The 19,464-nt window shown below is 35.9% G+C and overlaps 1 protein-coding gene across 2 annotated transcripts in view; it reads left to right on the top strand.

Annotated features, from left to right (window-relative positions):
* Positions 1 to 5,287, top strand: part of LOC140501170 (desmocollin-2-like) — a 40,126-nt gene extending 34,839 nt beyond the window's left edge. Inside the window, exons 15-17 of one of the 2 annotated variants that reach the window (XM_072604470.1) lie at positions 2,977 to 3,243; positions 3,833 to 3,878; positions 3,962 to 4,094. In XM_072604470.1, coding sequence (XP_072460571.1) covers positions 2,977 to 3,243; positions 3,833 to 3,868 — 303 coding nt within the window. In that variant the 3' untranslated portion in view covers positions 3,869 to 3,878; positions 3,962 to 4,094. Of the gene's footprint in view, positions 1 to 2,976; positions 3,244 to 3,832; positions 3,879 to 3,961 lie in introns of both variants that reach the window. The other variant, XM_072604469.1, reaches the window with a different exon arrangement.
* Positions 5,288 to 19,464: the final 14,177 nt, after the last annotated feature.

Here is a 19,464-nt window from a genome sequence, read left to right as displayed (position 1 = left end):
TTCCAAATATACCTAATTGTGCTTTCCTCTAATCCACATCCCTCTGTATTTGTTCACAAGAATACCAGCAGAGGTTTATTAAATATTTGCTGAAAATCTAAGCAAGCTATAGCTGTAACATTCCCCTCTTCTGTCAATCTAATAAATTTGACCAAAACAAGGAAATAAGATTAGTTTATCATGATATGAATTTTTTGAATTTAAAAATAATCTGAGTATTTCTTTTCTTTCTTAAAATTGCATTGATAACTTCTGTTCTTAAAGGGCTTTTATTTCTAAACATATGCCTTTCTTCTCTCATACCCAACCAGTTATCACATGTATTGAAAACAAAGAAAGAAAGAGAGAAAATATTAACACACCATTTAACACAATATGTTAATGTTCTTAAAAATGTCATGTTTCCTCGATAGGGTCACTAATTGCTTTTTTCTGTATATTTTTTTCTAATGATCAAGAATTTATTTTTTCTCCTTCCATTGGAAGAAAAAGAAAAAAAATGTTTTAGATGTTCACTAATCAGTTCTGTATTTATACTTCCTATAATTTTGCCTAGAATTGAAGTCAAAGGCTACTTCCATTTTTTAAAAGTCATAATACCATTTGCTTGATTCCAGATCAGGTGATTTGAAGACATGGTTAGCAAGATGCACTCTTCCCTATCTCCTTAGTCGTCTTGGTCTTCTCCTGTTCACCATTTTTGTTCGGTCCTTATTCCATCCAAAGACTATTCTTGGTAGAAAAACAGATGGAAAATGATAATTGAACAGACCTGCCTACTCTCACTGGTCAGTTCTCATTTCCATACCCATCTCAAGCAGTTCCTCTTTGGCAGCCGCTAGTGACTGATAATGGGAGTCATGTCAGAGTGAACTGTCTAAGTCTAGTCAGGTCATTGACTGGCAAAGGTAAACATTTAATGCCAAGTTGGAAAAAGGGATAAATATGAGAAAATAACTCATGAAATCATAACAACTCCAACATCACATGTTAAACTAGCTGTTGACTTGGGGAAATGGTAAATCATGAAAATAAAATATTGATTATGTTAGAATTTTTAGAGTTTAGCAACTCAAAGCAATCACCACTATGAAGAGGTAAGGAGAAGCCACCTCAGGCAGCAAATATTTGATCTCTTTGCCGAACAGAGAAAAAAAGAAGAGCTGGGGGCAACACTGATAAAGAATATAAGCTCATTTGCAAAACATTATGGAGGAGGAGGAGGACTGTGGACAAAATCACTTCATAAAGAAATGAAAAATTGAAGGGGCATAAGGGACTGCAAAGATCTCTGTGTCAACACAATCATGATGTTTAGAGCATTTCTAGTTGATAGTGGACAGATGACAACAAATGGATTTACAGTAAAACAGATCTACTAGCTTATTTTGGTTTTTATGTGATTAACAACAATAATAATAGCCAACTTTTATATAGCAATTAAAGGTTTGCAAAATATTTTCCATAATCATTTCATATGAACTCATTTGATATTGAGCATCATGTCTAATAGGCACTATAGATATTATTCTCATTTTATAGATAAAGGAACTGAGAATTTGCAGCATGCTCATGGTCACTTAGCTAGCAAGTGCCACAAGATAATTTTGTACTCAAATTTACTTACTCCAAATCTAACACTCTATTATGCCCTCCTATCTTTCAGTTATTAAGTATATTTTGATGATTTTAAAAAAAGGTGTCTGGGCATCTAAAATTTTGGTCATCCTATTATCTAAAATTGTTATCAGTACTTTAATATAGAACTGAAATTTCAGCAATGAGGCACTCCTGGTGTGGAAATTCCCCTCACTGATACAGATTAGCATGTAATCTGTAGTAGCCTTAGAGTTTCCTTTGTCCCTGAGAAGTTAGGCGACTTGTCTGGATCTCACAGCTAGGTATATATTAGAAGCAGGACTTGATACAAATCTTGCATGAATGTAGGGATTGTCTTGCTTTTCTATTTGCAGTCTCAGTGCTTAGTACAGTTCTTTGCATATAATTAGTACATAATACAATCTTTTTCATTTATTTTCATTCAATAATTCCTTTTTTCACTCCAAGGCCAGTGCTTAGTTTATTATAAACACTGCCACTGTTACTAGAAGATCTTGAACTTTCTTGATTGCAAGACTGTATTTTTACATTTTAGGTTTTGCAGAAAATCCTTGCTCCTGATCATTTGGTTTGTTTTTTTTTTTAAGTTGACAATAGGAAATGTTGGTCAAATCCAACAAGTACTTGTTCTGTGCAAGGAACTTCTCAGTAGCATTGAGAAGATAATCAAATTGAAGAAACTGCCCTTGCCCTCCAGAGACTCCTAGGCTTTTTGTGGGGAGACAGTGACAGAAAACTTTTTAATATAAGGGAAAATGTGTTAGGTTTTGTAAGCAATCTAAAGACAAATCTTGATGGGACATTTTATGAGAAGTAGTGAGTAATGCTTCTATATTTGTTGTGCACAAAATGGAAAGATTTCAAGTATAACAAGAGATATTCATGTTAAGAAGTCTAACTACTTGACTCTGACAGGTAAGACCCAGGAATAATGTGAAGGGAGACTAAAAAATCTCCTCTGAAGGTTTTTTTTTTTAAAAAAAAAATATCTTTCCAGGATACAGGAAATACTGGATTTAATGTCCCCAAAATGAGGAACAGACAATTTAACACCTATGTATAAATGCCTTTCAGACTTGGGCATCATAAGCCAGAGCAGGATAGTGTCTATTCTTGACCAACACAGTGCTTTATGCCAACTAAAAACTTAATAAATGTATACTGAATGGAACTGTATGTTTTGTTTTAGTGATCTTATTTTTTCAGGCACTAATTCTAGAAATGCAATTATTTTTAAAAATTCAAACATTTACAAAGTAGGAAGAAATAGCATTATTTAAATGATGGGTTTTCTTCCCAGTATCCTTACTTATTTTATTTCTAACCCTAAACACAAACTCTTCAATTTTCCCTCAGTATTGCACAAATGGATTAACTACACAGAATGTGAGCACTGGTTGCCCATTGGTAACAGGAACAAAAAATGTGCAAGAAAGCTTCGAAATGACCAAAGGAGGGCATCATACTTCGGAATCCTGTCGAGGAGGAGGACATCACACCCTGGAGTCATGCAGGGGAGGACACCACACCTTGGATTCCTGTAGGGGAGGACAAGTTGAGGTGGACAATTGCAGATACAATTATTCTGAGTGGCAGAGTTTTACTCAACCCCGTCTTGGTGAAGTAAGTCTTCCCCAATTTTTTAAAGATAATACAGAGTAATCTAAGTTATGATTCTTTCAAATTGAAAATTAGCTTATGTTCCTTAAAATTGTTAGCTATATTCACAGGGAAATTACATTACCTCCCTTGAATTTTGGGTTTGGTTATGTTTAGGAAAAAAATCAGATATATTAACTTACTCATTCCATGTATGTCCTTAACTGTTATTTGAAACTTCTTTAGTAGATTAATCCAATTTGTAGAGTTTGGGGAACTGGAGTTTGAAATCAAGCATGATAAATGTAGTATTTAGCCTATTTAATAGCTCTTACCTCTGTTAAAAAGATCTGTGCAGAGATAATGGTTCAAGATTAGTTAATTGTTATTTCTCTTTGTTGTGATTTCTCAAGGAAACATAGAAGAGATAATAAGTAAAAAGTCCTTTGAAAGCCTTAAAAGACTCTATAAGTCTTAGCTATTATTGAACAAGAAAATTTGTATGTGCATGTATGTGTATTGCCTCCTTTCTGATTATTAGAAGCATGCTAAAGACTGATTTTATAGTATAATTATGATATATACACCAATCATGTGCATTTTTTGTATGTAGGAATCCATTAGAGGACACACTCTGATTAAAAATTAAACAATGAAAGGTAAATCAAAGAAATAATTTTATGTTAATAAGCTTAGGTGTCTAAAAAAAATAATAATGTGTTGTTCATTTTCCCCTGTGCAGAAGGTGCAGCTGTGCAATCAGAATGAAGATCAGATCCATGCTCAAGACTATGTCCTTCCATATAACTATGAAGGAAGAGGCTCCACGGCTGGTTCTGTAGGGTGTTGCAGTGAGCGCCATGAAGAAGAAGGGCTTGAATTTTTAGATCACTTGGAACCCAAATTTAGGACTCTAGCAGAAACATGCATGAAGAGATAGATAACTGTCTCTCTGTCGATTCAGTACTGGGACTTGGAGTGGACCTGGGGTTTTTTTGTTTTTGTTTTTGGAGAATTCAAAGCTGAGATATTTTAAAACTTGAATATAATATATCATAGGTTTTTATTCCTTATTTGAGAGAAGCTGTTTTGCCAAAATGCATGTTCACATCTTAAATTAAGCATAAAAGCTTACCTATGGTCACACTTAAGACAAAAAATTACCCACCTTCCTTAGAGGAGATTGATGGCTAGTAAAATGAAAGAACTTGGAATACTTTACTAGTGGATGGTAAGCTTGGCAATTTGCAAGATTGCACTAGAAGTATTATAAATATAGTCATATTTTTTTTAGTTCATGGATGAGCATTCTGAATTAGTAACTCTGTAGGAAGTACCTTTTTTTTTTTTAAAAAAAAAAGCAATACAGTTTTATTATTATCAAGCACTTAAAATTACAAAGTTTAATTAAGCTCCTTTTAGAGGTCCTACTTTTAATTATTACTTTGGTCACTTAGCTTATCAGACATGTGTTCAGCACTGGTAATTGTAAGGATGCTTAAAAACAGTTTTTTTCATTGTTTTAAATAGTCTTCTATAGTCTTGGTAACAATTTGTTTAGTAGACCCATTTTGAGCAATGCAAAGATAAACTTCAGTTGAAGGACTATCCATCTGAATTAGCACTTATTATAGTTTAACGGAGTCCAGGTTTCTGATGATTTACTGTATAAAAAATAATCAGCACTGGATCTACGTTTCATCTTTAGACTGCCATGGAAATGTAGACTTCAAACAATTTTCAAAAGTATTTGCATATTTTTGAAAGTTTGTTTTTGCAGTGTTTGATATAATCTTTATATCCTAAATGTTATATTCCTTATTTAAAATGTTTAGCCTAAAAATAGCTATAATATGGGCTAGAGGAACCAAAACCTTCTAAAAATCTTTCCCCCACACCCACCCTTTTTGCCCTATGAAGTGCCTTTATTTCATGTAAAGCCATATCTTTATGGAAATATGTGTTATTATAATTGTATCAAATGTCTCTGGTGACTGTTTTGCTATTCCTTTAGAGCTTTTAATTTTGCCACTAAAACTGTAGAAATAAAATTTACTCCATGCTTTCAGTAGAGCCAACTTTATTTTTTTTAATGGGAGACGAAAAAAAATGTGAATATACAGAGTTTAAAATTCAGTTCAACAATTTATCAAATGCCTACCTTGTGGAAAATATTGTGATAAGCACAAAGATGAAAAATGACAGTTCACTACAAGAATAATTACATGTACCCAGATTCCTAGAATATAAAGTAGAGTGTGACAGCAACAGAGGAGAGATAAAAATAAAGTCTTCTAAGAAAATTTGAATCTGGAAAGAGCACTTTCAATTAGGTTTATCAAAGAAGGAATCATGGTAAAGGTTCACCTGAGCTGAACCTTGAAGAATTTAAACAGATGGAAGTGAGTGTGGAGTAATTCAGGATTGGAGAAAACATGTGCAAATGCATGGAAAATGGGGACAGTAGACCAAGGTCAGAGAAGAATCAGTTTGGTGTGAGCATGGTGGGTATAGTGTAGAAGAAATGCCATACAATGCTGGAAAGACAGATTGCAATCAGGGTGGGTGGTCTTAAATGGAAAGCAAAGGAAATTGTATTTTAATGTAGAGGCAATGAGTAGTCACGATAGGCTTTTAAATAGAGGTGTGACACAATCAGATTTGTGGATGGAAATGGAATAGGTTATTTTAGCAACTGTGAAGAAAAGGTTGAAAATAGTATAGATTGTAACGTAGGATTCTACTTAGGAGGACTTTTAGATTGGACAAGATATGATGAGAGTCTGAATTAAAGTGGCTGAACTGAATGTACACAGAAAAAAGCAAGAGATGATGAGGTGGAATTAAGAAGACCTTGTAAGGCATTGCCAGTAAAGGGGGGTGCATGGGATAAGCCAAATAGGAAAGACATTTTAGGGAACAGGGGTACTCAATTTTGAAAATGTCAATTTTGGAATAGATATATAAAATCACAATTAAAGTCTTCATTCATTACTGTCAAATTCCGTAGTTGTGTATCTACTAATCATGTTGATAAGTTAAAGGGTGTTTCTAGTACTTATTTCTGTGAGTGATAAAAGGTTAACTACCTGAATTTTAACCCAATGCCTTCCCTCTGAGATGATCTCCAATCAACCCTGTATACGACATTGGACTAGATGACATCTAAGGCCCTCCAGCTCTAAATCGTGTGACATTATATATGACCTTGGCATAAATCTCAGGTTAAGAATACTTCACCAAATTCTCTACCATAACATTTCTGTTAAAATAGAAGCTGATAAAAACAGTTTTTGTGACAGATTAAATTCTAATCTTAATCTATGTAAAGCAGGACTGTGCCCTGGCTTCCCTTGTGTATAACATTTGGCTTTACTACTAGATTAGTTAGATGTATGTTTTTTAACTTAAGAAACAGTAAGGCAAATATTATCTTTTAGGCTGATGTTTCTTTAATATTTCTTACTAGGAGAAGACTGAAAACCCAGGAGAATATATTGGCTGATATTTATGAAAAGGAAAGTTTGTCATTATCCATAACAAAATGTATATTTGCTAACCACATCACTATATAAATGATGATACCCTAACTAGTAATAACCAGTATTCGTATAGTACTTTAAGCTTTGCACAATGCTTTACAAATGTTACTTTATCTTTACAACATCCTTCGGAGATAGGTGCTGTTATTATCCTTAGTTTTTTGAAGAAGAAACCAAAGCAGACAGAGGTTAAATGACTTTTCCAGGATCACACAGTTAAGTGCCTGAGAATGGATTTGAAAACAGGTCTTTGATTCCAGGTCCGTTACTCTATCCACTGTGCCACTTAGTTGATTCTAAACTCACCTAATTCACTTAGTTATGTAAATTTTTAATGTATAAAAATAAATTTTTTTAAAAATTAAATAATAAATATTTATTGAATTCAATTCTATTTACCTGGACATAGAGTGGTGGGAGAGAAACTAATTCATGAAACTAATGGGCCATTAGTTCAGTTGTTTTTCTATTTGGGGTTTTCTTGGCAAAGATACTGGAGTGGTTTGTGATTTCCTTCTCCATCTCATTTTAATGATGAGAAAACTAATGCAAACATGATTAAATGACTTGGTCAGGCTCACACAGCTAGTAAGTATTTGAGGCCAGATTTGAACTCAGGAAAATGTGTCTTCCTGCTCTATCTACTATACCACCCAGTTGCCCAGTGGAACATCAGGATTAATTAATTTCAATGTTAGTATCCTTAAGCATCCTCTTTGTTCAAAGACCAAGAAATTGACATACCTGTAGAAGGAATAAATGTTCATGATAGTTAATGAATGAATCATATTCACATTACAGGCTCATAGGCTCATGAATTTAGACCTAGAAAGGTCATTGCATACAACCCTCTCAGCTTATAAAAAAAGGAAACTAAAGTAATAGTGTGCATTTATATAGCGTTTTAAAATTCAAAGGCCTTACACAAGTTATCTCTTTTGACTCAGACAACACAGATAGTTGCTATTATTTTTATATTACAGATAAGTAAACAAGTTGATAAAGGTCTAGGTCACACAAGTTAGTGTCTGAAGCAGGATGCAGACTCAGGTTTTGCTGACTCCAAATCCAGCATTTTATCAGTTAGTGCCACACCCCTACCCAGCTGACTCACACTGGTAGTAAGTATTGGACCTTGGATATATAGGGAAATTATTATCATAAATGAAATCAGAAGACAAAGAAATCACTACTAAGTGGGACAATGCTTATGGGAGATTATGGGACCATATGGGAGGTGATAGTATTATTCTCTGGATCTCTAAACAGATTGTCTGTGGCTGACTGGCAAAGTCAGAGACTGTAGCCACAATGAAAGACCATTGTGAGGTATATTTGCTACTTTGAAGGAAACAAATTCTTGTGTCAGTTAATGGTTGGGTTCAGAAGCTTTGGCCCTTGAGGGTACCTGGAACTGACAAATTTTCCCCACCCATAGTCTTCTGCTGCGTAAGTAGAAGATATCCCAGGGTTTCATGCTCAGTAATTTGAGTATGGGATTCCACCCCCTGTTTGACAGCCTTTCTAGCCAGGTAAACTGCTTACTTGCTACCTTACAGAGACTAATCTTTCCATTGGACTAAAAGGAGGAGCTACACCAGGGCCTCAAGGACATGTTTTACAGTCTCTTAGAGATAAGATTACAAAACAGCAGCTTCTCTAACTCCAGCAGAATCAAGTAATCTTGGAAAGGTATAGCAGCTCCCATGGATGCTAGCCCTGAGGGATCACTTATTAGAGGATCACTCCAATATTATTTAAATTATTATGCAAAGTATTTTGTTTTTCATTTGTGTTTGTTGATTTGAATTCAGTATACCTGGTAGTGGGAAGCAGAAATTGTTAATTTGTTATAATTTGACTCTTGCTAATCTTAATCTTCCTTAAGTGGATGTGGCACTAACGTAATCCCAGCTTCACTTAGGAGGAAATTCAGAAGGATCCTCCAGTACTGTTGTACTCCAGTTACTGGAACTCTGATGAACTCTAGGGAGAAGTGATGCAACCGAAGGAGTTCCGTATCTTCAGCCTACACCACCTGGGCATGAAATTCCATCACTCATTCAGTCAACAACAAACATTTAATAGCTACCTACTATGTACCAGACTCTGTGCTGGGTGGTGGGAAAACGAAAGAGTATCAACAGTTCTTGTACTCGAAGAATTTATTTTCTGTTGGTAGAAGGGAATTAGCATTTATTAAGTGCCTACTATGTATCAGGCACTTTACTAAGCACTTTGCAAATAGGATCTCATTTGATCCTCTGGGAGGTAGGTTTCCATTTTACAATTGAGGAAACTGAGGCAGACAAGTTAAGAAACTTGCCCACCATCACACATCTAGTAAGTGTTTGAAGAGAAAACACACATACACAGGTACATATGAAATAGATACAAAGTAACGTGGGGATAGAAGATAATAAAATAGCTCTCGGGGACTTCAGAAAAAATTTCATGTAACAGGTGGCACTTGAACTGATTCTTGAAATAAATTAGAAATTCTAAGAGTCAGAGGTGAGGAAGAAGTTCATTCCAGCCAGGAGGGACAACCAAGAACAAAGACACCAAGATGGGAAATGGAGTGGCTGCCTTGTATGAGAAACAGTAACAAGTTCAGTTAAACTGAACTATATAATCCTCAGTGAGTTGCTCATTGACAAGTTTGCCAGTCTCTGCATATACAGTTTCAATACATTTTTCCATTACTATTTATCCTTAGACTAACAACATAAATATCTTGACCTACAATCTACATATCTCTGACTCTTAAGATAAAAGTTCCCCACTTGTTGGGAATATTTTGAGTCTGTTTGGCAGTGTAAAGAGACAGGAATGTGCAAAAAGAAAAAAAAAATCATGGGATTGGTTCTGGCCCAGAGAAAGAAGGTAAATATTGTATATTTGGCTAATGATTGTCAAACAATCCACAGTCAACTACTTTGGTACTAGTGATTCAGAAGGCTAGAACATTGCAGGGCTAAACCAAAATATAACCCACACTTCTTCCTAAGAGAGCAAGAGATCAATTGGTTGATTATGAATAATCCATCCATCACATGGAATTAAAGCAAGGTTTTACTTTCAGTCAAGTGATCTCAAGTCAACAAGCATTTATTAAGCAAGTTCTATGTTCTAGGCACTGTACAAAGTGCTAGGAATACAAAGAAAGGTGTCAATATCTGAAGAAGACTAAGGATTCTGAGAAGAAAAAGTGAGAGGGAGGTCTTTGTGAATACAGATAGAACAAAAGCCTTTACATTTAGGGAAGAGCTGTTGGGTTAGAATGTAGAGTTTGTGAAAAGGCGTCATTTGAAATAAGGTGTATTGGAGTTAAAGAGTAGGGGGGTTTTAAATGACAGACTGAGGGGTTCATACTTGTTCCAGAATCAATAAGGAGATACTAAATAAAGGTTTTGTAGGAGGAGAGTGACTTGGTGACTTAAACCCAATTCACTATGGATCTCAGGGATTGGACAACAGGCCTCTCCCCAAGCATTGCTTGAAGTTGTTTTTTTTGGGGGGGGGTGGGGTGGGGTGGGCTCCTGGCTCAGAGTGAATGTAAATAGTAACTATTTTAGTTTCGACCAGCAACTTGAGGATCTTCCCCTCCCAGTTCAATTTTTATTTATTTATTTATTTTATTAAGGGGGGCACCCTTTGATTCACTTCTTAAGGATGCCTATTCATTAAATGGGCATTGCCTTACTCAAAGTGAGCACTTGAAAAGGGCCAAGGTCTCCCAGTGCATCCTGAGTCATCTCCAGTCCTCCTGATGAATATCTGGTCACTGGACCCAGATGACTCTGGAGGAGAAAGTGAGGCTGGTGACCTGCACAGCCCTCCCTCACTCAAATCAAAGTCAATTGCAAGTCATGTCATCACTTCACTGATGCCATGGTCCTCTTTGAGAAAGAAGGACAAACTACACAACCACAATAACTTGGTCAGAGCTGTGTGTTAAGATGGAGGATAGATTGGAAAATTAGCCCAAAGATCTAATTAGAAGAAAGATGTGAAAAGTATCCAAATTAAGATACTGACTATGTGAATGAGAAGATGGGTATAAACAGGGATATGATGGTAAATGTTTAACAACTAACTCTCCAAAAACCAAAAAAATTAACTCCTGACATACTTTTAAGTTTAATCTGAATTATTCACATTTTCTGCATCACTTAAACTTACACAATCAACAAAACAATATATCAAAGTGTGGTTTGTAGTCATTTACTTATTTCAGATGTATAAATGCTCACACCAAAAATTCAATAATATATTCTGAGCCAGTTTGAACTGACTCCAGCATATCCCTAGAGACAAAAGAATTAGAAGGTGAATTGATTAATGTGGCAACTGATCAGATATGAGGGAAAGGTGAGGGAGAGGGAAGAGTCAGTCAGCCAACAAACATTTATTAAGTGCTTACTGTGTGGTAGGCACCGTGCTAAGCATTGGGGAATAGAAAGGCAAAAAAAGAAGAAAATAGTCTCTGCCTTCAGATAGCATACATTTCAATGGGGGACAAGTCAAAGATGACTCCACGTTTATGGAATCTGGGTATCTAAGAAGATAGTATAGCCTTTGTGTGTGTGTGTGTGTGTTTATCCTTTGTTGCCAAAGAAGACCATGCCATCAGACAAATAATGACATGGCTTGCACTCGACTTTGTTTTGAGTGAGGGAGGGCTGTGCAGGTCACCAGCCTCACTTCTCCTCCAGAGCCATCTGAATCCAGTGACCAGATATTCCCCAGGATGACTGGAGATGACCCAGGGTGAGGCAACTGGAGAATGAACAAGGAAAAGAATAAGTTGTATTTTGAATATATTGAGTAGGAGATACAAATGTGACAGTTTAGTGGAAATAGTTGAGAACTGATAACAGGACTAAAGTTATGGAGAATGCCTGGGGTTGGATCAATAGATTTCCTAGATATCATATTCATAAAGATTGTAATTGAACCAAAAGGAGTTAAAAAGATCATCAAGGGAGACAATGTGGAGACAGAATAGCTTGGGATATGAGTGGGTGTGGGTGCGTATGCACACAGAGGATGGATGAGGAGAAAGAGTATGAATGAAAGCACTGCAAAGAGAATGTGCAGAATTTAGGAAGTCCTTGGAACTAAATGATTTTCCTCCAGATATTTACAGTTGGTTTTGACTCAAAGTTGGCTTACTCTCTCTCTCTGACCATTTGGGAAATGCTCTCCCGCTGTAGTTTGGAACACCTTTATGATGGGCTAAGGATGCCAAACTGCTCCAAGGTCACACTAAAAATACTCCAGTCTATCAGTGACAAGCAGCATGAAGATTACTCAATTGATTGTATGTCAAGCAACTGATATATGACACTATGCCATTTCAAATGCCATTTCAGAGGCTCTGGAATCCTGCACAAACAAACACCACCTTTTTTTTATTTGTTTGGGTATACTTTAAATATATAGAGTGATGACATTTACTTGATCCAAAGGACTCTTTGAAGGACTAAGAAATGCTTTATACTTTGATGAAAATGTGTTCTATCCTAACATCTACACTCAGATCCTCAATAAAATATCTTTAAATTCAACTGACATAAGTTTAGAAATTCTTGCATCATCTAGTATGGTCATACACTGGGAAGGGCCAGATGCATTTTATTTCTAAAATATACAGTACTTTTAACATAGCCAAAGCTTGTGAACATTAGTTCCCCATACATAGTGAATTACCCCTTTTCTGGAACATCTAAATATCTCAAGTATTTAAATATTATTAAAGTAGAATTGTAAAATTGATCAGTTACCTTGTTGACATGGATATTCCTTCCAACACTGAAGATTATTACCAATATACTTCTGCTCATCCTCTGGGACTTTTGTCCATGTCTTCCCGTATATTTACCATCCAATGTGGTAGAGAATCCTCTTTCTCTTGATGGCACCAAGATATCAGTGGAACGCATGGGCCACCCACAAGTGTCTTTCACCCTTGCCATGTAACTAGTCTATTTTATTTTCCACTTATGCAGTTCGTTGATGACATCTTTTATTCTGCTTCTCCTTTATAAATCCTGATAATGTATTACAGACTGTTCATGCCCATCATACTCATTTTCAGTTCTTCACAGGAGAGCTTATTTGAAATCATCCTGTGTTCATCCCCACAATTCTGTACTGACTGGAGGAAATAATTCAATGTAGTAAGTATTTTTTTAATTAAATTATTTTATTTGTTTTCAGTATTGGACAATCACTTCCATATATCTTAGATTTTTTTCCCCTCCTTTCCCCTCATTCCCCTCTTGCTCCCCACTCCCTCCCTGAAACGGCATACAATCTTATATAGGCTCTACACATACATTCCTATTAAATTCATGCTTCATAGAAGAATTAAAATGAATGGGAGAAACCATGAAATAAAACAAAACATAATACAAAAGAAAATGGTCTGTTTGTATTTGTGATCCAATTCCGTAGTTCTTTGGATGTGGAAGGTATTTTGCCTCGACAGTCCATTGGAAATTTTTTAAGTCCATGCATTTCAATGAAGTACTAAGTCTACCAGAAAAATTCCTTGTTCACTGTGGTTGTTGCTATGTACAAAGTTCTCCTGCTTCCGCTCCTTTCACTCAGCATCAGTTCACATAAGTCTTTCCAGGCTTCTCTGAAGTCTTCCTGTTCATTGTTTCTCATAGCACAGTAGTATTCCATTACATTCATATATATCAAAATTTGTTCAGCCATTCCCCAGTTGATGGGCATCCCCTTGATTTCCAGTTTTTGACCACCACAAAGAGAGTTGCTATAAATGTAGTAAGTATTTTTTTCTGTATCTTTTCTCCTCTTAATTCACCTCAATATCCAGGAGAAATGTTAAACAGATCCAATTGCAAAGTACCTTTCCTTTCCCCTAGAAGTACCACTGAAAACCAGAAAGATAGTAGATAGCATAGGATTGCTACTTGTTAGAAAATTTAGGGACTTGGATAAATAGTAAGGGAGAAAATTGTTATTAAAAATATTGAAAGCCTAATATATTCAAAATAAATTTTCTTGTTTATCTATCAGGTTCATTGTGTCAACATTTGGGAGATTTTCCCTGATTCCTCCATTGGTTAGTATATTCACCCCACTCCAAAATTTAATTTCTATTTACTTCATATTTTTTGTATTTATTTTGTAAAGGAGGCATTTGAGAGTTTTCCTAAACAACTCAGTGGTAGAGTGTAAGGGAATTACCTAAATAATCTGGCAAGATAACATAAACCTCAAGATAACATTAAAAGGCTTGGCCTTTGAATGAAGGTGACTAACCATTGGTGATATCCTTGGTGTCCTTTAAAAGCAGTAGAGAGAGTTCTAAAGAAAGATTTCATTCTTCACCTTTCTCCCATTTTCCTTCTTGGAAAATGTAGCATGAGAGAGATAGATCTGTCTTTTTTCCCCTCCTCACATTTGCAATTGCATTTTACAATGGAAATACATGGTAGCATCCAGAAGAATGAGAGTCAGGCTATGGAGTCAAGTAGTCAGGAAGAAAAAAAAATACACGCTATGAGGATTTAGCTGGGATACACTTGGGGACCTTGTTCATTTTAGAAAGAATTTGGAGGGATTCTCTCCCAGGGTCTCCTTTTGGATACACTAATGTTGTAGGGATCTCCTAGCAAAAAACAAAAAACAAAAGCCTCATATTTTCTAACTGTTGTTTGTCATGCTGTAGTTGGATAGTCAGTTTTCCACTGCTTCTTTACAAATAAGACTAGATAACTTGTGAGTGATAGAAAAACTAATATCTCTTATGTTACTATTTTCATTATAAGTATGGAAACTGATATTAGTATTGTAGATGCTATTGGTACCGATCAATTCACACAGAGTGGAGATATGCCCACATTTTGTTTTTTATTTAGTTTTGAGTAGTTCTAGATAGCTTGCCTGTTGTGACATAAACCTAGATGGCTTACATCACAATACCAGCAGGTACATAGAATACTATTTACCTGATGATCTAGGAAGCTGAGGAATAATTCTCAAGTGCTTAAGTATTCCTTTGTGAACCCTACATATATATGGGGATTTTCTGAGTTTGTAACATTTTTAAAAAAATCAATTTGCTTGTTCTAGCAAACTATGGGCTCTGATCTCCATTTGGAAGGTCCTGTGTTTTTTAAGGACCAGAAAAATTTATGTTGGGACATAGGGCATCTCTTAGAGATATGTATGGGTTGCCTCTGTGCTATAAGGACCCCTAGAGCAATTTTTAGTTAGGAAAATAGGATTTCTCTACTGATCTCAGGTCCCTACTCCTAGTGGGAAGAACCCATATATGTTCTGTGAGATCATTTTAGATGAGAACTCCTTCTGCAATGGGAAGCTTGGTTCTTCTCTTTCCCTCATTTTTATTTTCTATTTTGTCTTTAGATTGGGGATGGCCCTTACATGGATCGAAGTAGGTGCTATGTGAGAATTTTCAAACATGGTGTTTAATTGTTGAATGTCCATAACCATGAATTTTGGGATGGGTACCATCTCAGTCCCACCAGCTACATTAGTTCTTGGGCAAAACCAAAACCTGTTTATTAATGGATTGGATCCCTCTGCTCCTGTGGTCTTTTCTTCCATTGGTGAGTTCTTATCTGAACCTCTATTTTAAGGAAGGGCCCAGACTAGTCATCCTTCATTCTCTGCATGAGTACTTCCCCAATCCTTCTCCCTTCCAGTTTTCAGCTCCACTTTTATGTGTTGTCTTCCCTCATTAGAATGTAAACTACTTGAGGTCAGGGAATCTTTTTTTTGTTTGATTTTGTATCCCCAATACTTAGCATAGCACTTGGAATAAAATAAGCACTTAACAAATTCCTATTGACAGAGAATTTGCTGAGACCTCTAAGAATGAAGTTTTTGGGAAGACAATCAAAATGACAATTCTTAACCCTCTTCTATTCACCAAAGAGCTATTCATAATATGGTATATGGACAAATGGGCCCAAAGCACCCCAGTTGAGAGCAAATATTTAACTGAGGGAAGGATTTTAAAGAAGGTACTTAGTGTGGCAGAAGCTGGGTATAGACCAGCACCTGACCCCGTACACAAGAATAAAGTCCAAATGGGTAGATGATCAAGGTATAAAGATTGATACAATAAACAAATTAGTAAGGCAAGGAATAGTGTATTTATCAGATGTATGGAGAAAGGAGAAACTTTTGACTAAACAAGAGATAGAAAACATGAAGTACAAAATAAATAATTTTGATTACATTAAATTGAAAAGTTTTTGCACAAACCAACCCAATGCAACCAAGATTAAGAGGGAAGCAGAAAACTGGGAAAGAATTTTTGCAACCAGTGTCTATGATAAAGGGCTCATTTCTAAAATATATAGAGAACTGAGCCAAATGTACTAGAATTCAAGTCATTCCCAATTGATAAATGGTTAAAGCATAAGAACAGAGAGTTTTCAGAGGAAGAAATTAAAACTATCTATAGTCATATGAAAAAATGCTCTAAATCACTGTTGACTAGAGAGATGCAAATCAAAATATCTCTGAGATACCACATCACATTTATCAGATTGGCTAACATGACAAAACAGGAGGATGATAAATGTTGGAGAAGATGTGGGAGAGTTGGAACACTAATTCATTGTTGGTGGAGCTGTGAGCTGATCCAATCATTCTGGAGAGCAATTTGGAACCATGCCCAAAGAGCTACAAAAATGTGCATACCCTTTGATCCAGCAATATCACTACTAGGACTGTACCCCCAAGAGATCATAAAAATGGGAAAGGGTCCCACATGTACAAAAATATTTATAGCAGCACTCTTTGTGGTGGCCAAGAACTGGAAATCAAGGGGATGTCCATCAACTGGGGAATGGTTGAATAAATTATGGTACATGAATGTAATGGAGTACTATTGTGCTATAAGAAATGATGAACAGGAAGACTTCAGAGAGGTCTGGAAGACTTATATGACCTGATGCTGAGCGAAAGGAGCAGAACCAGGAGAACTTTGTACACAGCAACAACCACAGTGTATCAGGAATTTTTCTGGTAGACTTAGTACTTTATTGCAGTGCAAGGACCTAAAAAAATTCCCAATGGACTCTTGCAGCAAAATGCCTTGCACATCCTAAGAAAGAACTATGGAATTTGATTGCAGAATGAAGCAGTCCATTTTCTTTTGTATTATGTTTTCTTTTGTTTTCTGATTTCTCCCATTCATTTTAATTCTTCTATGCAGCGTGACTAAGGTGAAAATATATTTAATAGGAATGTATGTGTAGAACCTATGTGAAATCATAGGGAGGGAGTGGGGAGGGAGGGGAAAAATCTAGGATATATGGAAGTGATTGTAGAATACTGAAAACAAATAAAATAATTTAATTTTAAAAAAAAAGAAGGTACTTAGGAGTTTTCCTAAATAGCCCAGTAATGCTGTATAAAGTGTTACCTTAAAAACCTAACAACTGAACATAAATGATTTGATAATTTTATAAAGCCTTAGCCAGGGGATGGAAGTGACTGGGTGATGATTAGTCATGTCCATGGTATCATTTAAAATGTGAGGCAAGTCTGAGGGAAAGGTTCACTCTTTACCTTTCACCTGCTGGAAGATAGCAAAAGGGGGCATAGAATTTCTCTTTTCTTTCCCCCACTGGCATCGGTGGTTTGTAGCAGAAATACATGGCTTTGTCCAGTAGAACAGAAGTCTAGCTACAGAAGTAAGTTGAGCAGGAGGTGAGAGAAGAGAGATTCTGGATGCGGGGGCCAGGATCCTGATGTGTAGGAGATGACAGACTTCCAAGGTAAGATTTTAGGGAAACAGAAATGGGGAAGCTCTTGCTGATACTAAGATATAGTTCTAGTAATGTCTGAAAGTGCGTAGCAATATTCTAGTCTAATGTATTGATGAGGCTGAAGCTGGAGAGGAAATCCAAGCTCAAAGGGCCCAGGGAAGCAAATCACATAGCAAATGACATACCCCATGAGAAGTGGCGTGAAAACATCACATGAAGACATAGATGAGCCCTGAAACTATGAAGGCTGTGAGTAGTCCTGGCCAGCTGTTTTCCCTATCTGTGTGACCCTTAATTATTTGCATCCATTATTTCTACTGATGCAAAGTATATTTGTAGGAGAGTGCACTACAGATTTGTGGGGAAAATATTAATTGTTAATATTCTTTCTATGACACTTCAGTTAACTCCTCTCCTTTTGGTGAACTGTGTTCACAGGCTTAACTTTGTGTGTAAAAAAAAATGGTGGGGACTTGTGAGTTATGGTTTTAGAAGTACAGAGCCAAAGAGAAAAACATTTGATCTGGGGTAGTAATTCCCCAGAGAAGCCAGATTAGAGGTGTGAGTTGGGGTAACTCAAAGGGTCTAATAAACTTATTTGGACATGATAGGTTTTTCAAATAGAATACAAATTAATTGAGGGCAGAGGTTGTTTCAATTTTTCTTTATATCTCAAACATCTACCATAATTCTTTGCATATACCAAAGCACTTACTAAATAAATTCATGTTGAATATAGGAGGAATGGAGTTTACCTGATTGGAAAGTCTAATTAGTTATTAGAATAGCTATCGAATTTTAACTATCGATGAAAAGTAAAATGAAAATAATTTTACCTCAACAAAGGATGCTGGGATTTAGAACTGAAAGGGAGAGTAGAGAGAACTACTAAAAATCGTCTTCATTTTATAGATAAGGAAATGAAGGCTCAAGGAAGTGAAGTCACTTGCCCATAGCTAGAAAGGGCCAGAGCAAGAATTCAAACCTGAATACTATCTTTTTCATTTCTCTTTTCTTTTGTTTTCTTACATTTTTCATTACCATCATGTGCTTTTATATCATATTCTTTTCTCAATATATCCACCCATTTCCACAGCTTAGAAAATCAGCCCTTATAGTAGAGGAAAAAACATTAATCCAAACTAGCAAGACATTAACTGACTCCAATAGTATATGCACTGCTCAATAGGCATAGTATAAATAGTAGAAGGAGTTACGTATCTCTTTGGGGGGGGGCCCTAGCTTGGTCATCACAATTTTATGAATTTCAATTTTGAATTTTTTCTCTTCTTTTTGCTTACATTTTGTCGTCACTGCATTGTTTTCCTGGCTAGCTTAAATCACTTTGCATCATCTCGTTCATTTTCCTGTGTCTTTATGTATTCTTTTTATTTATTATTTCTTAATAGCACAGTAATATTCCATCATATCTATGTACTAGAATTTTTTTTTTTAGTCATTGCCCAATCAATAGGCATCTACTTTGTTTCTAGTTCTCTGCCATTAAAAAAGTGCTGTTATAAATATTTATTTGTATATGGGGGATCTTTATCTTTGTCCTTCTTGGGTAATATGCTTATGTGTTAGAAGCAATACCTAAATCCCATTCACCCTGAACCCACATAAGCAAATCAGACTAGTTTTCTCTTTCTAGGTATTGAAAGAGTACTTGAGATATGACTGACTCAGGAGGGACATTGTCAGGAGGGACGCTGAATTAAGCTTCCTGGTTACCTGGGTACAAAACATTCTGGATACCTGGGGCTTCAGACCATAGATTGCCAACTAAATCAATGTTTTATCTTGGACAAACTTCCTTTCTCTGTTCTGAATACTCTTTCTCTGCCATGGCTAAATGAAATGATTTTTGTTAACTATTAGATATATTATGGTAATCTCATTTTCTTTCAGTTTCA

Source organism: Notamacropus eugenii, chromosome 4, assembly GCF_028372415.1.
Source record: "Notamacropus eugenii isolate mMacEug1 chromosome 4, mMacEug1.pri_v2, whole genome shotgun sequence".
NCBI lineage: Eukaryota > Metazoa > Chordata > Mammalia > Diprotodontia > Macropodidae > Notamacropus > Notamacropus eugenii.
Note: the sequence above shows the minus strand (reverse complement) of the source record. Positions and strands in the feature narration are given on the sequence as shown.